The sequence below is a fragment of the Pseudopipra pipra genome, chromosome 4 (genome assembly GCF_036250125.1).
Source record: "Pseudopipra pipra isolate bDixPip1 chromosome 4, bDixPip1.hap1, whole genome shotgun sequence".
Classification (NCBI taxonomy): Eukaryota; Metazoa; Chordata; class Aves; order Passeriformes; family Pipridae; genus Pseudopipra; species Pseudopipra pipra.
In genome coordinates this window covers 73,613,024-73,631,726 of record NC_087552.1, presented here as the reverse complement: position 1 = coordinate 73,631,726, position 18,703 = coordinate 73,613,024, and the positions used below count along the sequence as shown (strand labels likewise).

At 43.8% G+C, this 18,703-nt stretch overlaps 1 protein-coding gene across 1 annotated transcript in view; it reads left to right on the top strand.

Moving 5' to 3' along the window:
• Positions 1-18,376, top strand: part of DDRGK1 (DDRGK domain containing 1) — a 35,856-nt gene extending 17,480 nt beyond the window's left edge. Inside the window, exons 4-9 of the mRNA XM_064653584.1 lie at positions 384-485; positions 8,761-8,883; positions 10,957-10,995; positions 14,114-14,170; positions 15,212-15,260; positions 16,840-18,376. Coding sequence (XP_064509654.1) covers positions 384-485; positions 8,761-8,883; positions 10,957-10,995; positions 14,114-14,170; positions 15,212-15,260; positions 16,840-17,012 — 543 coding nt within the window. The 3' untranslated portion in view covers positions 17,013-18,376. The remainder of the gene's footprint in view (positions 1-383; positions 486-8,760; positions 8,884-10,956; positions 10,996-14,113; positions 14,171-15,211; positions 15,261-16,839) is intronic.
• Positions 18,377-18,703: the final 327 nt, after the last annotated feature.

Genomic DNA, 18,703 nt, shown 5'->3' with positions numbered 1-18,703 from the left:
TGATGAATTTGAATACACTTGGTTTTACAGAGTTTATATTCCCAATCCTTTGTTTTCCTCCCCTTTTAGGGTCCATTCTAACTAAACTTTAAGTGAGGAGAAGTGGAATGCCATGACACAATATGGCTTAATATTACTACAGTAATAAACTTAAAGCCTTATTGAGGTACAGATAAATACAAGGGAGAGGGGTAATTCTAAAGGGGAGGGGAAGTTAAATGGTTTTGACTTTTTATTTTTATTATTATTATTTTTAATGTTTCTTTCTGAGCATGGATTTAGGAAGACAGTAAGAAACCCCCTCATGCTATCACAGTATGAAATTAAAAAATGTACACTCGGGAAGAGTAAGGCTTGGTTTGCATAATGTTTGGTTTTTTTAGGCTGAGGAAGCAGAGAGAGAAGAAAGGAGAAGACTTGAGTCCAAAAGAGAGGAGGAAAGGCGGAAAGAAGAGGAGAGGATACGGCTGGAGGAGGAACGACAGGTGGGGTTAGTTGTGTTTATCCATGGAAATACTGGACCAGGTTTGTCTTTGGAATTGCTTTGTGTGAGATCTGTGATGAGGGAACTCTGTGTGTCCTGCTCAAACCATGTCCAGGCAGAGCTGCTTGTTCAGGACTTTGACCAGGAGAGCTCCGAGTGTCTCCCGAGGACGGAGATTTCCCAACTTCCCTGGGCCCCTGTTCCCTTTGAGCTGCCAGCTGTGACCAGCAGGGCAGAAAGGGGAAGGCATCAACAACTGACTTTGCAACTTTTGTTGTGTAAAATCATATAATTTTATTCCAATTATCCATATTTACACGTGCCTCCCAGTTAAAGGTTTCTAAACTGCGCGTGCGACGGTGTGTGGCAGCAGCAGTGACCCAGAAAAACAGGTGCTGCTCAGCTGAAATGCTTTTGCTGAATAATTTTCACTAGTGAGGGAAGAAAACTTAGTTCAGAGCTGCTTTGTGTACTCAGGCCATCAGTGCTGCTGGCTGAGAACTTCATGCTCTGGTGCTGCTGCAGGTTGTGGTGGCTTTTTGCTGCTGGAGGTCAGGACCGAGGCTCTCTGCACGGTCCTGTGCTGAACAATTGCTGTCCTAGGGGAGCACAGCCTCCAGCTCTCACTGGGGAATTTTTTGGGATACTTATGTGCATGGAAATGTGTGTCTCTGGTCTGTAGATTTATTTTAATTTGTTCTGAGTGCAGGTTGTGTAAGGGGAGTGCGTCGCTGATAACTTTTTAAGAAAGGAAAAGACAGTTTTCCCTTTCCTCTGTTGGAGGCATGAAGGCAGGAAAAAGCAATGTTTTAAAGAAATAATGTACATGTTCCACATGCAGATTGTATCCATGAGATCTTTATGTGAATATCCATTTACCTTTGGGGTTATTCCCCCACAAATCCTTCCTCTTCTGAACTCTCTTATTTCCTTTTCATCAGTACAAGTCTCCTGAATTTCAGAAATTGAAGTGGAGGAGGAGAATGTCTGTTCTAAACATCAGGTTATGTAGCATAGCCCAAGACTTTGACTTGTACAGCAGCTTGAACAAACTTCCAGGAGATCAGTAATTCCACAGCTTCCCTTCCAGAGAGATGAACGAATTCAGAATTACCTGGTGGGGGTCAAAGAGTGAACCCTGAAGTTGAACAGCTGATTTTGGCCACTCCAAAGGTGTGTTGGAAAGACTTGGCTTCCTCTGGATCCACAGCTGCCTCTTTTTCCCTGTCCACACACTCCAGCAGCACCAGCTCCTGCCTTCTGGGCTCTGCAGCCACTCTGCTTTTCTCCCAAGTATTTCCAGTTTGTCCCCCTCATAATTCCAGCTTGGAAAGAGGCAAGATGAGCTCTGGCTGCCTCTAAAGCCCATCTCAGTGGGTCTCAGCATAACAGATAACTCAGATGGCAAGTTTTCCCTCCAGTGATTCCTTTACATCTTTTGTTTCTACTCAGTTCCCTGATTTATTGATTTATTTATTTTAATATTTTCCTACGGTTCTGAGAATTTAATGTCCTCGAAACCCTGAAGAGTGAGTTGGGATGACTCCAGTACTTTGGGGGAATTAGAAGGATGCACTGGCTGGACACTGACATTGTGTAAGTGTCACTTCCAATGGCACTGGAACTTCCAGGTCCTTCCAGGGGGGGCAGGAGAGTTCCAAAAAAACCAAATTGAAGCTGAGCTTGGCCAACCTGCTCAAAGGAAGCTGTAGCACAGGACAGGGATGTTATCCTGGGATTGCCTGTGGGTTTGACCTGGGGTTTACCTGGATAATCGGGATCAGTCAGGCATGGTTGAAAAGTTGAGTAGAAAGTAAGGGTGAAATTCTAACCAGAGATCTCTTCACACAGAGAGTGCTTATTAACATATATTTTTTTAATTGTTTCTATTCAGTTTAGGGCTGCATAATTTATTTTGTTTGAATGAGGAAAGTCTTATTATTTTTATTTTAGTTTTCAGTATTCCTAGTAAAGACTGCACTAAAGCACTTCCACCTCTGTTTTGCAAGGCTCAGTGAAAAAGAGGAATATAAACCTGTGGTGGTGGTGATTTTTTGGGGCTCTGATTTTTTTTATTTGTTTTGGTTTTTAAATTTTGTGCACAACAATTCAAGGGAGTACTTACTAGAACTGGGAAGACTGCCCAAATGCCAGGATCCAGCTTGTTCACTTTAGCCAATACCTTCCTCAGATACTTAAATTCTGTCTTTTTAAGCCATTTTAGTTTGCTCTGATTGCTTATTTTTCCCAGTGTTTATCAGGAGAGCAAAGCCAACCCACCAGGCTACATCAGCAACATTATTCTGCCTCTCAGAGGAAAATCCTTTCAATATTTTATTTTTTTCCTTGTATCTAAATTGATAATCCAGGAACTGCTGAACATTTTGAGCATGTGTCAAAGTAAATGTATCTGACAATATTTAAGGTCCATCCTCAACTGTTTTCTAGTAATTTTAAGTCTGTTTTTATCCAAGTCTTGAAAAGGAAACAGAACAATTCAAGACTTGTCCGTGTTTAGGCTGCATTGCTCCAATTCCTGCTTCACTCAGCAAAGGCAGCGGCGCCACAGGGAGTTGGTAACAACAAACCTGCAGTGATTTAGTCTTGACAGGGTGATGGAAAGGGAAAAAAATGGAATTAATGGATACTTGATTACTGTGCCCGTAAGCAGAGCCTGCCTTTAGGATCATATCATTTTATCTTTCCAATCTTGTTGCAAATGATGGAGAGGATGGTGCCTCTCTTCTAGGCCCCTGCAAGCAGTGAAAGGATCATTGGGTTTATTGTGGGATTTGGAGAATACATAGAATAAAATGTCATTTATATGTTCCTCTGGAGAAGGAATCCTTCCTTTCCACGAGGAATGTTTTGTCACCAGTAAGCCCTTGTGGACTACACAGGGTGATGCTGTTCCCCCCCCTATAAATTAGGAGATGGAAAGGTAAAATTCTGAAAGGTAGGTCAAGTAGTGACTGATAGTCATGAGGTAAAATCCAGCTGGTTGTATGGTTTTTGGAGGCATTTTGACTACTCACATTGCTGTAGTTTATATAATCCCCCAAGGCACAAGAAAGTTAGATTTTATCACTGAATTTTGTCTGAGAATTGTTACAGCTGTCAGATAACCTCATTTTTCCCTTCCTTTTCCAGCACATCAGAGTATTTCTGCAGGTACAGTGACAGTGGCAAATCCCCAAACAAGCACAGCCAGCTTTCTTAGCTAAATTCCAATTTCACCTTTTGTTCACTCTCTCTCCCAGGAAGTACAACCAAAATCGTGCTAAACTCCCTTCAAGGGAGTTATGGGGGCTAAAATCTTGCATATTCTTGAGAAAAATACCCCCCTGCTTCTATTTAAATACATTTGTATGCACTTATAAATAAAATGTGGTTGCCCCTTGGCTTCAGCGTTGCAAACCAGATAATATATTTTTAAATTCAGGTTTCCTTTGCAGTACTCTGCTGACCTGATTGGCTGCAGGCCTGAGGAAGCTCCTTTATAATTGGCATTTGCCTCAGCCCTGCTTTGCCCTGGGGATTTCCCTCTCACCTCTTGGAGTTTTTTGGTGGTTGAGCTGGTTTATCAATGAGAGCAAACTTCCTCTGATGTTGCAATGCAGGGTCTTCATACAAAACCTTGCTGTTTGCTCACTTAAGAGAGCTTTTTTATTTTTTTTTTCTTGGTCTTTGCCTGTGCACAGGGATTTTTGTAAATTTGCATTTAAGTCCCTGAATAAAAATGGCCTGGATCTTCAGAGCTATGGAAAGGGAGGATCAGCCGTGAACACAAGGGTCCTCTTGGAGCTTTTTGAGAACTCAGACCCTGAAGTTTTGACTCTTTGATTTGATACTTGATCATGTAAGAAGTGGCACCAATTGTCAGTGATTTTATTATGTTTAGCGTTATCTGAACATGGAGTGTTTCTCAGCAGAGCTTTTCGTTATCTGTTTGGCATTTATATCCATTTTTTCATACATAAACAGTGCATTTCTGGAGGCTGATGGAGACGACTCCAGTTCAAGCATCAGTTTTCAAGTGTGTATCCTTTCCTGAAAATTGATTCCTCCTGAAGAAGCACAAGTGGAAAAGCTTGCAGAAAACTCATTCTCCTCTGATTTTGAGGGGATAAGGACACTTATTCTGCCTAAGCAGTGAGGGAGGCAGAACTCCTACAGATCCATCTGCTCTGGGCCAAATTATTTACTGTAAAGTCCCTTCTTGCTTCCTGCAGGAGCTGCACTAACAGCACAAAACCTGCATGCTCTGCAAGGAGGGTTTCTTTGGTCCATGCACCTCTGAGCACTTGGCATGGGAACCAGGATGCTCTTCCTCATCCTGCACGTTAAGGGAACAGTCAGAAACAAAGGAGTGACAGGTACAGGTGGTGGTTGGAGAGTGTTCAGTGTTGGCTCTGCCTTCCTCACTAGCAGAGAGATCTTCTCCTCTCAAGCAGCATCCCAGAACCTCCTGAGCAAAATTTGTGATCCCAGAAATCCAGCTTTAAGCCTGCAAGAGTTTTCAGGATGCTCTGGGTTTCACCTGGCAAAAGGCTGGGCCCTTGTGCAGTTGGCATAAGGAATGTGTTTGGAAATAATCCCTGGGATGAAGGTGAGAGGCAAGCAGAGGGTGATGATCTGAAAGGAGCCTCACAGCAAGTCCAGGTCCTTGGTGAGCAGGTGGGACTGGGTGCAGAGGGAATTGGTGCTGACCAGATCCAGTATAGGAAGGGTCTCCTGGAGTGCTGAAGATCCACGGACTGCATGGAGCTCTGGAAGCTCTGGGGTTACACATGAGACTGGTGCAAGCAGAGGTAGAGTCAACCCAGCAGTGATAATATGGGCATTTTGACAGGAAAAGAACAGAAGAAAGAAAGGTTTGAGTGACTAATTTATTTTTTTTTCCCAATAAAAATATTGTCAAAGTGGGATTGTTTGTTCTTCACATGCAGTGTAGTGAACTGACCAAAAAGCAGTCTTTACACTGTACAAGTGCTCCACAGTTTGGGTGACATTTAGTTAAATGAGGAGAGGCAAACCTGCCTCAAAAAATGACCAAAAAAAATAAAAGCAGCTGAAGGGAAGCATCTGCAGTTACCAAATTTCCAGGCTGCTGGGATTTCCCCAGCACCCCACCCATGGCTGGGGGAGGTAGCCCAGCCTCTCTGAGCTCTGAGCCGCTGCTGCACTGCCGAGATCTCAGTGGGGAGGGCTCAAAAAACCTGCCAGACCAAGATTTGGGGTTTAAAACCTGTATTTGAGCCGAGTGCCCTCCGTGTGACTTGCAGGAAACAAGGCCTGGGCTCTGTTCCCTGAGCAGACCCTGAGGGGCTGAGCCTGTTTCCCGTGGGTTATTCCTGCAGACACACTGGGTTTTGTGGGAATGCTGCTGCCTAAATGTGACCCTGAGGCTTCCATGCCACTGCTGCATGACTCGAGCATGTGGGAGAAGAGGGATAGTGTGCTGGGTCTCCTGGAGTGCTGAAGATCCATGGACTGCATGGAGCTCTGGAAGCTCTGGGGTTGCACATGAGACTGGTGCAAGCAGAGGTAGAGTCAACCCAGCAGTGATAATGTGGGCATTTTGACAGGAAAAGAACAGAAGGAAGAAAGGTTTGAGTGATTAATTTTTTTTTTCCCCAATAAAAATATTGTGGGAAACAATCTCCTCCCAAAGTGGGATTGTTTGTTCTGGGAAAAAAGCTGGGAATAAATGTGACCAGACATCCCGACTGCTCCGGGTTCTCCTGCTCCTCATGGATTCTCCTCGTGCAGTTGGGCAAAGTCATCCCTGCTCTTGGCTCTGGACCAGGTCACAGCCTGGCTAAAGCCTTCTTTTTCTGCAGAGATTGAATCGTAGGTGAATTTAGGTTGTCAAGTATATGAGGTTGTGCATGAATTTTTAATTATTAGATGAAAAAGCATCTGGAAATACTTTGTGTTACGGAAGAGGCTACAACCACCGGGGAGCTTGGAGGGCTGACACACTTCAGCTACCAAAGCAGTGGCTCAGACCACCTGGAATTGCTCTGCTGACCAGAATTTAGCATCTGGAAAACGGGTTCCTGTTGACTTTTAAGCAAAAGAAAAGGGCTGGCAGCTTGAGTGCTTTGCCAGGCTCACAGCAGAGCTGCTTTTCTGCCTGTGTTGGAAATGGAAGTGCTGAGATGCTTTAAAAAAATGGAAGATGCTGTTCTTCAGGTAGGGAAGGAAGACAGGGAGGAGCCTTTTTCATTTGTTAGGCCATCCAGAAACTGGAAAATACATTTTAGGTATTGTTGCTCTCAGTTACAAATGGGACACTGTCTTCTGATCATTTATTTATTTTGTAGAACCACCTAGAAATTATTTGCCAAAGCAGTTTTCAGGTTTTGTGACTATTCTTTTTCCCCCTCATTTTCAAACCCTGCTGAATTACAAGCTCTCTGATAGACCAGGGGAAGAACCTTATTCATGGCTTTCCAGGATCAAGATTAAATTTATTGCACTTACAAGAAAGGAACAATTGTTGTCACTTCCAAATGAAATATGGTTTTGTTGTTCTTGGCACCTGTAATGCTTATAGGGAGAAAATGTGCTGTTGGGCTAATTGTTACAGTGATGAATGACCCAAAAATGGTCTTGTTTTGTCTCAAGAGCTTCCTCAGATCTGTAGATTTTTCATGAGATAGCAGTTTAAAAAATGGCTTTGGCTTTGCAGATACAGTCAGATCCTTTCAGTCCTGTTTTTCTCATCCTGGGATGTTGGCAAGAGTCTTTCTCCTGACTTTCTGGGAATTTGCTTAAATAAAATGGCAACCAAATACTCTTTTCTCTTTGGTTTTTATTGAAGGGCAATTCTCCCATCCCCACTTCTGGTACCTTGCTGGTTTGGGCCTTACAGGGCATCTTTTTTAATATGGATTTTTTCCAATATATTTAATGACCTGCTCCTGTCTGTTCCTGGTTTAATGGAACAAATGTTTGCTTTCCAGCTATTAAAGGAAGCAATTACCATATTAGTGTCAAAGATGCAGCATGGCAAGCATTTAGAAATCAATATAATTGTTCTTTAAAAGATCAATTCCTGTGCTAATGGCAAAGGAATGCCCCGAGATTGTCACTGAAATTTGAGGAACTCATCTGTCCAAGTTTTTAATCAGCCTTTGGAATGTGAAAGAGCCAGAGGCCACTCAATTTGGAATCTCCTTGTACCAGGTGCTGCACAAACATTAATTTCTTTGTGGAGGAAACAGTCCTGTAAGGAACCACTTTTATTCTCTGTGAATCATAAAATCATTTAGATTGGAAAAGACCTCCTCCAAGATCATCAAGTCCAGCCTTTGAGTTTACACTTGTAAAGTGTTTTGGAGAAGAGCAAAATAAATTTTAAGAGAAAACCATGGAAAGCTGCAAATTTATAAACTCCCAGTAAAAACCTGTTCTTAATTTAATAACTTATTAAGTAATCTGTCACATTCCCAAACCTTTAATCACAATTTTGCTTTGTGAATGTGTGAATTCTACAAAACCATGTCATTGATGTTGGGCTTGGAGTTTTCTGGGTTGGCATTTTGGGGGGGGGGGTTTAAGACTTTAATATTTCTTTCAGGGCAGGCAACAAAGTATTTTATTGCAGATAACTAAAAGCAGAGCCTGAAGATTTTGGTTAACAGCCAACCATGCAAAACCCCCTTTTTTAATACAACCATACCTTGTTTCCTATGCCTGAAATACTTTATACTGTTCTTTACCTTCCATGTAGGCTCAGTTTGCTGAAGGAAAGTTTTCATAAGGAAGAGATTTTACTTGAAAACTTGATTTTACTTGTAACTTTTACAGAAGGAGCTTCTTCCCACGCACAGGTGGACACCAGTGTGTCTCCTTGTTGTCACTCCCAGAGTGCTCAAGTGTCAGAGCAGAATTGGGGCCAGTTACCAAAAAATGAGGCTGTTGCATCAAAGTGCAGTTTGGGGCAGGGACTTCCTGTCACGGGATCTGCAGAAGAAGCAAATTCATGCAAATTAAGCCAGCAGGTTGCTATTTAAGAGTGGTTTTGTGCCCTCTCTCAGACCTGGTGAGAGCCAGCCTTGGTGTCTGGTGTGAGCTCACACCATGTGTGAGATGGTCACTGCCTCAAGGGTGGCCTGTGAAATTAGTGATGCCACCAAGGGAGAACTTCAGCTCATTTAAAAAAACTTTTTATCTCCTGACTGCAGAGAAAGAAGCTGCTGCTTCACTTAAAACTAAACCCAGCTTGGGGAGGAGCAGACTGACCCCTTGTCATCTTTTCTGTCCAGGAAGAGGAAAAAAGAAAGGCAAAGGAAGAAGAGGAGAAGAGAGAGTATGAAGAGTACCTGAAGCTGAAGGAGAGTTTTGTAGTTGAAGAGGAAGGGGTTGAAGAGTCAATGACAGAGGAACAGGTATGCGCTGGGCTGGTTCTGCAGTTTCCTTTCTCTTTGTTGCACTCAATGCATTCTGTCTCCTGTAAAATGAACTGGAAAGGAGGAGTCAGCCAAAGGTTTTTGCTTGTGAGAGCTAAATTGTGTCTGTGGCACAGGTTAACCTGGAATATTCCCTGGGGAATGCTACAGTTCCTCATACCAGACCCCTGTGAGTTAGTTTAGAGTGCTAAGGGAAATGCATATCACTGGAAATGAGTCCTTTCCTCCCTCATCCAAGGGCTGAAATAAAACTCCTTTTGGAATTTAGATAATGTTTTACTGTCATCACCCATAGAGAGTGAGCCCACAAAGCTAAATTTGGAGTTTGGTGGTGCCCACAGATCTTGGGGGCAATTGCTTGGGTTTGGCCTTATTTTCTCCACCAACAGACCTGCTGTGAAATCAAATGAAAAATCAAGTTCTTGTCTTTAAAAACTTTTGTTAAGAGAATTCACAGGACACAGCCTGGGTGCTTGTGGGTTATGCTCTGGAAAATCATACATTTAATGTTGCAAATGATAATATTTCAAACTCATGCAAAACATCCTTGCATGCTCTCCTGTGACTGCCTGCAAATGAGCTGCTGGGGATGGTGGTTGAAATGTGAGACTTGGTATAATATCACAGCAAACCTGAAGAAGTTTTGCTGTTGTGGGAGGCAGAGTTCTCTGCTCTGTCTGCTGAAAACCTGTTAGACTCAATTTATTTGCCATCAAATGCAGGACTTGCTCTTGGGGTTGTAGCTGCCAAATTTGAGCTGCCCACTGCATTTCATGAGAAGGATTTATTTCACCCTTCTGTGAATTTGCTCCTCTGCTGAAGTGACCCTGTTGAATTAAATGGATTTGCTTTAGTGTGACTGAGAGTGGCTTTGAGCTGAGGGGCTTGTGCCTGATGTCAAGCAATCCTGGCCCATTACAGGTTCTCACTGTGGACCCCTTCCCATTAAGAAAAATTCCTCCATCTCACCAGGATTAACCCAAAGAGATGGTGATGGGAATTTCCTAAGGTGCAGAGAACAGCAAAATGCAGATTTTCCATTGAAAGTTCTTTCAAAAATCTGTGCCTATCCTGTTAGAAGATGAGTTTATACCTAAATACTAAATTGTTCCACTTTAGGCACCCTTTAAAGCTGGAAAATGTGTTTATTGCCCATGTTCTCACAGCTGCCTGTCAAGAAAAAATAAATCTTTCTATATGTGAGAAGAGAGAAGGGTGTTCCTCACCTTGAAGAGCTTGGAAGGCTCTTGATGATGCCTGGATGTCAACCTGAGCTAACTTTGGTCGGGGTGGGGAGTTAGAACTTTAATTGGAGGTGATTTAAAAGTCATATTCAGAAATGAGAACATGCAGACAGCGGCCTTGCAGAAAGGACAAGCCACCCTTGCCTTGTGGTGGATGAAGCACTTCAGTGTCCTGTTACAAAGCTGACTCTGCCTTGTGTTGTTGGGGCTGCTGTGCCGAAACTCCTGCTGAAAATTAAGCTCCTGAGTCCAGAGCTAAAGCAGTTAATTAAGGCTGATTGATTTCCAGGGCTGCGGAGTAACCTGATCTCCTCTTAACTTCAATGCACATTGTTTGCATTGCCTTTGGAAATGGAGCTGCTCACATGAAAGCACCGGATTTCAGGTGCTTGGCTCTGTAAATGGGTTTTACCTCCACGCTTGGCATCTGCAGGAGCTGTGTCCTGAGTCATTGTGGGTTTTGCCTCTCTACAAAACATCCTCAGTGTCCGTATGTAACTTCATGAAGTTCAAACTCATGGTTATTTCAGGGTGTGTGTGATGGGAAGAATAAAAGATGCAAAGATTTCCTTTCAGAAAACACTTAAATTGTACCTCAGCCACACTGTCTTAGAAAATACTTGTCATAAATCCCTCATAAGGTTAAATTTAGATAAACTTTATTTCCAGTTCGGTATCTCGGTGCATACAGTTAAAACTTCAGAATTATGCAGTCTAAACTGTTCTATGATTTTTGCACTCAGCAAGTTTGTGATGCATTTAATGTTCATGAATTTACAATAACAATTGTTTTCCTTGCTGTGTCCAGTCTCGCAGCTTTCTTTTGGAATTCCTGGAATACGTTAAGGTAAGCTGCAATTGGTCTTTCACCTCCCTCCCTTCTTGTTAGATTTTGTGAACTCCCTACGTGTTAGATTTTGTGAAATACCTTTTGTCAAAGAGGAACATCTGTACTTGCTCTTTGATTTGCTTAAATATTCAGCAAGTAACAAAAGTGATACCTTAGATAAGCTTTATTTACTTAACCATCATGAGCTGTTAAAAGGGTTTGTAATTACAGCTCTGTCTTGGCTTTTTGGAGCAGGATGTGGCTCTTACCCTCTTTTTGTAAAGACAGGCCTGGTGAATCACCCTCAAAGTTTAATGTTTGCTGGAGGTTGAGATTTGGGACGTTCAGGCTTTTTTGTTTGTGAAAATCAGCCACTGATTTAGAAAACAATCTCTGCATCTGAGCTCAGCAGGAGTGAGAGTTGCTGTACCAGCATGTGCTGCCATCCAGGGTGTGTTTGTGCCTCAAACACTGCCTTGGAAAGGTCAGTCCCAACTTTTTGTGTGATTGTCCTCGCAAAGTTGTCTTAATGTTTGGCAGGGATATTTGATAAGAAGATCACTTGTTTTAAACAGGGTGTGTTAGTCTCCCTTTCATCATGTTGTGAGGTTGGGTATTTAAAGCCTGTGGTGTGTTCATGGGGATTTCTGCTTTTGATCTGTAAGGACAAGTGCTTTGCTCTCCACTGTTGCTGTATCAAAGGTCAGATGCATTTTTCTCCTCATACTCTAACAATGTTATGCAAATCTTCTGTCCTAATGAATCCCTTTCCTCCTTCCATGGAAACTGAACTCTCAGGATGTGTGGTGTGTGTGTGAAAGGCTTCTTTAGTAAGCAAATCACCTGTATGCTTACTGAAGTCCTAATCATTTTGTAATCCAAAATCTCGCACTCTGGGCCAGTTTTGCTTGTCTGTTATCCCAGCAAAACCCTGGATTTCCCTCATGGACTTAAAACCAGATTTGCCTCACGGGTAAGTTTCCTTAGGGTGTGAGGGATTGCCAGGCAGGGCTAAGAGCTCAGTGTGGAGTCCTTCCAAAGCTCTGCTGGGCTTCCCTCTGCTCCTGTGCCTTAGGATAACACAGGTAAAACAAGAGGAGGTTTCAGTGTCCCTTGGGATCTTCCACGAACACTGGGAGAGCTCCCAAGGGATGCCACAGCTGGGTCAGGTTCTGCCCATTGCCCTGGTGGTTGTAGTGGAACAGATCAGTCACAAAATCTCAGCTCGGGGTTTAACACACGTGTCTAGTTTTAGATTAGTCACTTCATCTTCACGTCAGAGAAGTTAAACTCGGTCTGAAAAACGAATTCAGAAGCGCCTCAACACCTGATTTCCTCTGTGGAGATGAGCTGCAGAACTGGGGCATCACTTTAAGTATTTTTCTTTAATCTTGAATGTGTGCTTAATATATAGATTATGTATTGCCCTCGTCTTCTGTTCACAGAAACTCTTGACAGGAAGCGGCGCTGAGCTGCTCGGAGCTGTCTGAAAAAATGTATAAATTAAGAGTAATTGGCATTTTTTAAAAAGTAAAATTGAATTTAGCTCTTCTGTTGAATAACTTATTGTGCTGCTAGAACTGACTGGAGATATCTCACCCCGTGCTTCATTCCTGAGGGTGTTGGAAGTAAAATGCAGCCTCTTGCTCTGTTTCATCCCTGGCCGAGGACAGCAGCAGAATCACACCTAAAATTAAAGGAATTCAGTAAAATATGGATGTGTGTATGTTGCTCTATGGAAATCAATCATATTTCTAGAACATGAAGCATGTGGTGAAGTGTTTGATTCCCCTGGGACCTCACATTGTCGTTATATTTCAGAATGTGTGTGGGGAATGCATCCTAATTCCACCCCACCCCCTGGGCTCTTATTCACAGCAGGATCTGTCCTGGAAACCTTCCACTAAACTTGGTCCTTGAGGGTGAATATCTTTAAGTGAAGGTTTAAGTCCTGTTTTTCTTGTTCATGTGGCTTTGCACCAACAACCCCCCCCCAGTCCTTTTAAAAGAAGATGTGACGAATGTTGGCAGTTCCCAGCTCTGAGAACTGAATTCCATGGACTGGTTCCAGTTCCATGTGTTCAGTCCATGGTATTCAGTTCTCTAGCTTGGCTGCATCGAACTTCACTACTACTAAATCTGTGGGGGGCTTTTTTGGGTCTGATTTTATTAATGAAAAGAGATTAATCTATTCCAGCCTCCCTTGATTTCTTCAGTGTCCTTCCAGTCATACTCCCAAGAAACAAATGAGTTTATTGTTTGAACTATTGCGTTTGTTAATGGAGATGCAGCTCCTGTTGGCCATATATATATGGATTTTAGGAATGTGGTCCTGAATATTAACTGAACTTTTCAACAGTTTTGTGTTTTCCAAGCTCCTTACAAACACCTAAAACCAGATGAGTCCCTAAAGCTTTGGCAGAGAAGAGAACAGGAACCAGGCAGCTCCAGATGAGCACACCAGGTGTTTTCTCTGGAGCTCCAGAGAAGCATAAAAACAGATGTGAGCAGTGGTGACTGTGCCCTGACTGATAAAACCTGCAGGAAGAATCTCTGTCAAAAGCAAAATGACAGTTTGAAGTTCCAACACTGACAATTTTAATAAGGTGTTTGCTTGCTTAGGAAGATTATTGTGGCATTAATACACATGACATTAGTAACACAGTCTAAAGCACTTAATGCTGCCAGTCTTGGCTGGATTTCGTGTGTGTACTGATATATTCCAGTGATGATTTTAAAAGGTACTTTGAAACATCTCTCAGAGAAAAAAGGATCTTGATAAAGCACACTGGAAATTAAAGTTAGCAGCTGAGAAACTCAAATGCCAGGAGAACAGGTCCATGGCTGTTTATTGTGCTCATCCTAATGTAAGAAAAAGTCCAGGATAAAAGCTGGCAAATGAATTTGAGTCTTCCCCTAAGTGGGTCAGGGCACTCAATCTTTCCACAGAGCTCACTGGTTTAAGTAACTTGAGAGTTTTTCATCAGGAAAAAAAAAAGTGCTTACTTGGAAAAGTTAGTGAGAGTGACAGGTTCTGCTTTGTCTGGTAAATGCAATTTGTTATTTGAATGGGAAAAAAAAAATACGGCAACCTGCTAATGCATCAGCTGTGTGTAACTCCTCTCTGTTTCCATAGAAAACAAAGGTTATCCAGCTGGAGGACTTGGCTTCACATCTGGGTTTAAGAACACAGGTGAGCACTGACTTTCTGGGTGTAAGTACTGACTTTTGGGTGCAAGTGGAAGCAATGAGTTTAAAAGGACAGGAGAGATAACAGGTAAATGGGGGTCTGTCTGTGGAAGTGTCTGAGCATTAGTGAAAATGCTTGGATTTTGGTGAGGATCAGCAAAATCAGCCCTAAAAACATGGCCATTCATCGAAGTACCAGCCAGGCAATGAAGGGTTGTTGGCTTACAAGATTGCTGCAGTGAAAAGTGCTCAGTGTGGCCCTTTCAGAGCTGCCTGCTGGTTAATGGATCCCTCAGCATTTGTGAATCTGAAAATGGAGCAATGTTTTCTGTTCTGTACCTGATCTGCTCCTGGGGTGTGCCTTCAAAGCAGCTTACACTGCCCTTAGTCCAGGCTGCTGTGCCCCTGCCTCTCTCTTAAACCAGAGCTCCATTTAAGCTTGCAGTGAGTCACTCAGGGTTGAAATTTAAACTGTAATTTGCCTCTACAGTTACATAAACACAGGGAAGGCAGAGAGGCAGAACTGTGGAAACCAAGGCTTAGATACTTAAGGTGTAGTGGAACTATATATAGAATTAACCCAGCCATAGATTCAACAAGTTGTTGCTTTGGATTGGTAAAAGAGGTTTGAAGGAAAAGGTTTGAAGGAAAAGGTAAAAATAGATATAAAAAAACTGTGTTGAGCAAGATTCTTGGAGAAGTACCTCAGTGTGCTTCATGGAACTTGCCTGTTGCAGTGGCACTGCTCAGCCTTTCCCTGGAAAAGCCTTTCCCACCCCTTGTTCTTTAAAACAGTCAGGCAACAGCAATTAAAGTCTCCTTTTGGGGTGGTGAAATTACTTGAACACCCCAAAATGCAGAAAATTCTAAGACCAAAGGGCTTATTGCATCTGTCTGTGTGGGAATAGTGATGGCTGTCCTTCCCTGAAGCCCTTAACACTGAGGGATTAAATGTAAACCTCTGTTTGCAGCTTATCTGAACCTGTGAAATGTTTTTTTGCCTCCCTTTTGATCAGTTTGTTGTTCCTTTTTCTCTTCTGCACAGGATGCAATTAACAGGATCCAGGACCTGATGGCAGATGGCACTTTGACAGGTGACAGCCAAGGCACAAGAGGGGATGAGAAGTGATGGTGCAGGATGTGCCTTCCCTGTGGCAGAGAGAGATTTCCAGTGTCATTCCCATTTTAAGGATCCTCGTAGAACTTGATAACTCGATATTTACCTATATTTTATTTATTTATCCATGTGCTGAAGGCATTTGGGGGTTGCTGAGCAGCCAGCTGCAAATGGGGGCTTGTGAAATCTGAATTTGAAAGGATCCCTGGGATAGTTTGGAGTGGTTTGCCAGCCTGGTGGCTACAGCCCAGGATTGGGATGCAGCACACTGTGGGAGAAGCAAACATCCCAGAGCACTCCAGGGTGCTGGAGCAAGTGAAGTGCTTGTTCCCAGCCACATACCCACACGGTCCAAGTTGGAATGTGAGCAGAGACTGAGCCTGTGGGGAGCTCTCTGTCTGAACAAGTCTGGTTTAGTGCTGGGCAGTCTTGTTCTTTCTGAGGGTGAAGCAGGGGAAGGTGCCAGCACAAACATTTAGTGACCTGAGCCTGTGGTCATGGCTGGGGAACAACTGTCTTGGCAGGTACATGTGGGTACCTGTTCAAATGACCTCAGAGTGCTTGGAATTAAAGGATAAAGATGTGTAACTGCCCTGGCTGTGTCTGTGTCCCAAAAGTCATGCCAGGGAGGCTGTGCCTTGGTGTAATGTATAAGAACAGAGAGAGCTATTCTCAGTCTGGTTGGAGCAACTGAAATATGGAAACTGAGCTTTATTCCCTTTCAGAGGGGAAGCTTTAAAGGCTGAGCTGGGCCCCACAGGGGCTCTGAATCCCCTCCTGGATCTCCCTGCTCTGCCTTTCTCCACCAGCTGCCCGGGCCCAGAACACCAGCACAAAAAAGGGAGGGCTGCAAAGATGGTGAAGGGTCTAGAGGGGAATCCATATCAGGAACAGCTGAGGTCCCTTGGCTTGTTCAGCTGGAGAAGGCTGAGGGCAGAGCTCATCAGGTTCTGCAGCTTCCTCACGAGGGGCAGCTCCAATCTCTGCTCTCTGTGAGCAGGGACAGGACCCAGGGAACGGCTGGAGCTGTGCCAGGGCAGGTTTAGGGTGGATACCAGGAAAAGGTTCTTCCCCTAGAGGGTGGTTGGGCACTGAACAGGCTCCCCAGGGCAGTGGGCACAGCCCTAAGGCTGCCAGAGCTCCAGGAGGGTTTGGACAATGCTCTCAGGGACAGGGTGGGCGTGTTGGGGTGTCCTGGGCAGGGTCAAGAGCTGGACTGGATGATCCTTGTGGGTCCCTTCCAACTCGGGATATTCCATGATTCTCTGAGAACAGTGTAGCTGAAGCTGTGGAACTCCCAGCCAGCTGTGCCCAGTGAAAAGAATGTGTTACTGTGAACAAAAAGGGTCTCACTGTGGCACTTGGCCACTGCCCCAGCCCCACTCCGAGCCCCAGCAGCAGCCAGCAGATAAAAGCCTGACTGACTGCTGGCACGTTGTCTCTGCCTGCCCCAGATAGGAAATGCTGCCTCAGCAGCTGGAAGGTCCCTTCCCAAAGCAGTGACTGATGTCTGTGGGGAAGTGCTGACTGCAAGGCCCTTTCTTTCCCCCCCGTAGGTGTGATTGATGACAGAGGGAAGTTCATCTACATCACCCCGGAGGAGATGGCGGCCGTGGCGCAGTTCATCAAACAGCGAGGGCGAGTCTCCATCGCCGAGCTGGCCCAGGCCAGCAACTCCCTCATCAACCTCCAGCCTGACAGCAGAGCTGCTGCTCCAACTGTGGCCTGAGAAAAGCACAGCAGGAATTTGACCTCTGAATGAATAAACCCCGTAATTAAAAGCAAACAAGAGCCTCTCTAGTCCGCTCGCGGTGCTTGAAGGTAGGATGGGCTTTTGAAGCCTCAGCTGCAAGGCTTCTCAGAAGTTTTGCTTTTCACTCTGTTAGAGCTGGGATAAAATAAGACATTTGATTGTGCAGCAGAGGCTGCCAGCACTCTGATGGGGCTGGAACACTCTGATGCAGCTGTAGCCCAGGAATATCAGTAATTTATACCTCGGCAGTGAGTCCTGTGCGACTGTACCCGGACTTTGTATTGTTTGCAGATTTTGATGTCTCTGTCAAATAGATTCAGGTTTGACTGCACTCAGAATTCTTGCTCTGCTGTTTCACTTCGTGGCAGTGATGGACACAGCCCAGGAAAATAGGTTTTATCTGCTGTATCCACACTGGAAGGACAGAGTAAAAAGAAAATACTCTTTGTTCTCACTGCAGTATATCCTGAAACTCTGGAAGGAGTAGTTGCTCTGTTGTTAAAACTTCCAGAGGCTGTTTCAGACAACCTTTGCTATATAAATATGTTTTCCTTTGTTTAAATAATGTAAAAAGTTTGCTTGCAGACAAGCTGCATCATTTTCCTGTAGCCAAGAGACAGAAACCCCTCCAGGGAAAGGCTAAACTGGCCTCAATTATTGTGCAGGCCAGTTCTGCTGATACCAACCAGATTCTGATGATTCATCCTTTGAAGTTGGAGCCAGCTCAGAGTGTCTGAAGGCCTCAGACACCCCCACCCTGTGGCCTCTGTGTTCTGGATGTTTGGGGGTTTTTAAATAAAAACTTGAGACACTCTGAGTCATGCAATTAATGCTGCAAGTAAATGATTACTAATGTATTAACTGTAGGGGTCAGTATATTTCCTGCATAAGAATATTTATTTTTTTTAATAATTTGTTAATTCTCCTCTCTGAAATCAACAGGATTTATGTGGATAAACAGTAATTGGGGAGGGCAAGAGGTTTTGTTTCTGCCAAACATAGAGATTACTTGAGGAGACTAAAAGCCACGTTATCAGTGGGATGAGACAGCAATAAAGCAATGGAAGGAAACATATTTCCATTTAATCTCTGCACTGCTCCTGGATGGGGGAGTGCAGGAGTGTGGAGTTACAGTGCAGCACCACATGTTGGTGTGAGAGACCAGCACATCCTCAGTGTTGCACAACCACAACCAGCAAAGAGGTTCCTTGACACTTGAGGCTCGTAAAGTCTCTTAATTATCGACTCATTGTTACATTTTAAAAGTTACTTGAATTTGCCAAGATTTTGCTGTTCTGTCTTAAACTGTTCTCGTAATAAAATCAACAATATTGAAAGAATTGCAGAGATTTGTGTTAGAAATGGGCACAGCTGGGGTAAGATGTGACCATGTAGCTCTGCCAGCAGCTGCTCTGCTGCCTTAATCCTCTGCCACCATTCTCATTCCTCTTCTTTGCACCCAGTTGCATCATATCAACATTTTTTTATTAAGGAGCATCTTGTGTTTTCTAGGAATCCTCTCACAAAATCCAAGGAAACAGTTTGAACCCTGGAATGCAATTGCTTGGGGCCATTTGTTGGGATGGTTTATAAACAAAGCAGTTCAAACCTGTGCTGCTGCTTCAATCTGTGTCTGGGGAAGTGGAGGGGGAAGAAAGTCAGGGCTG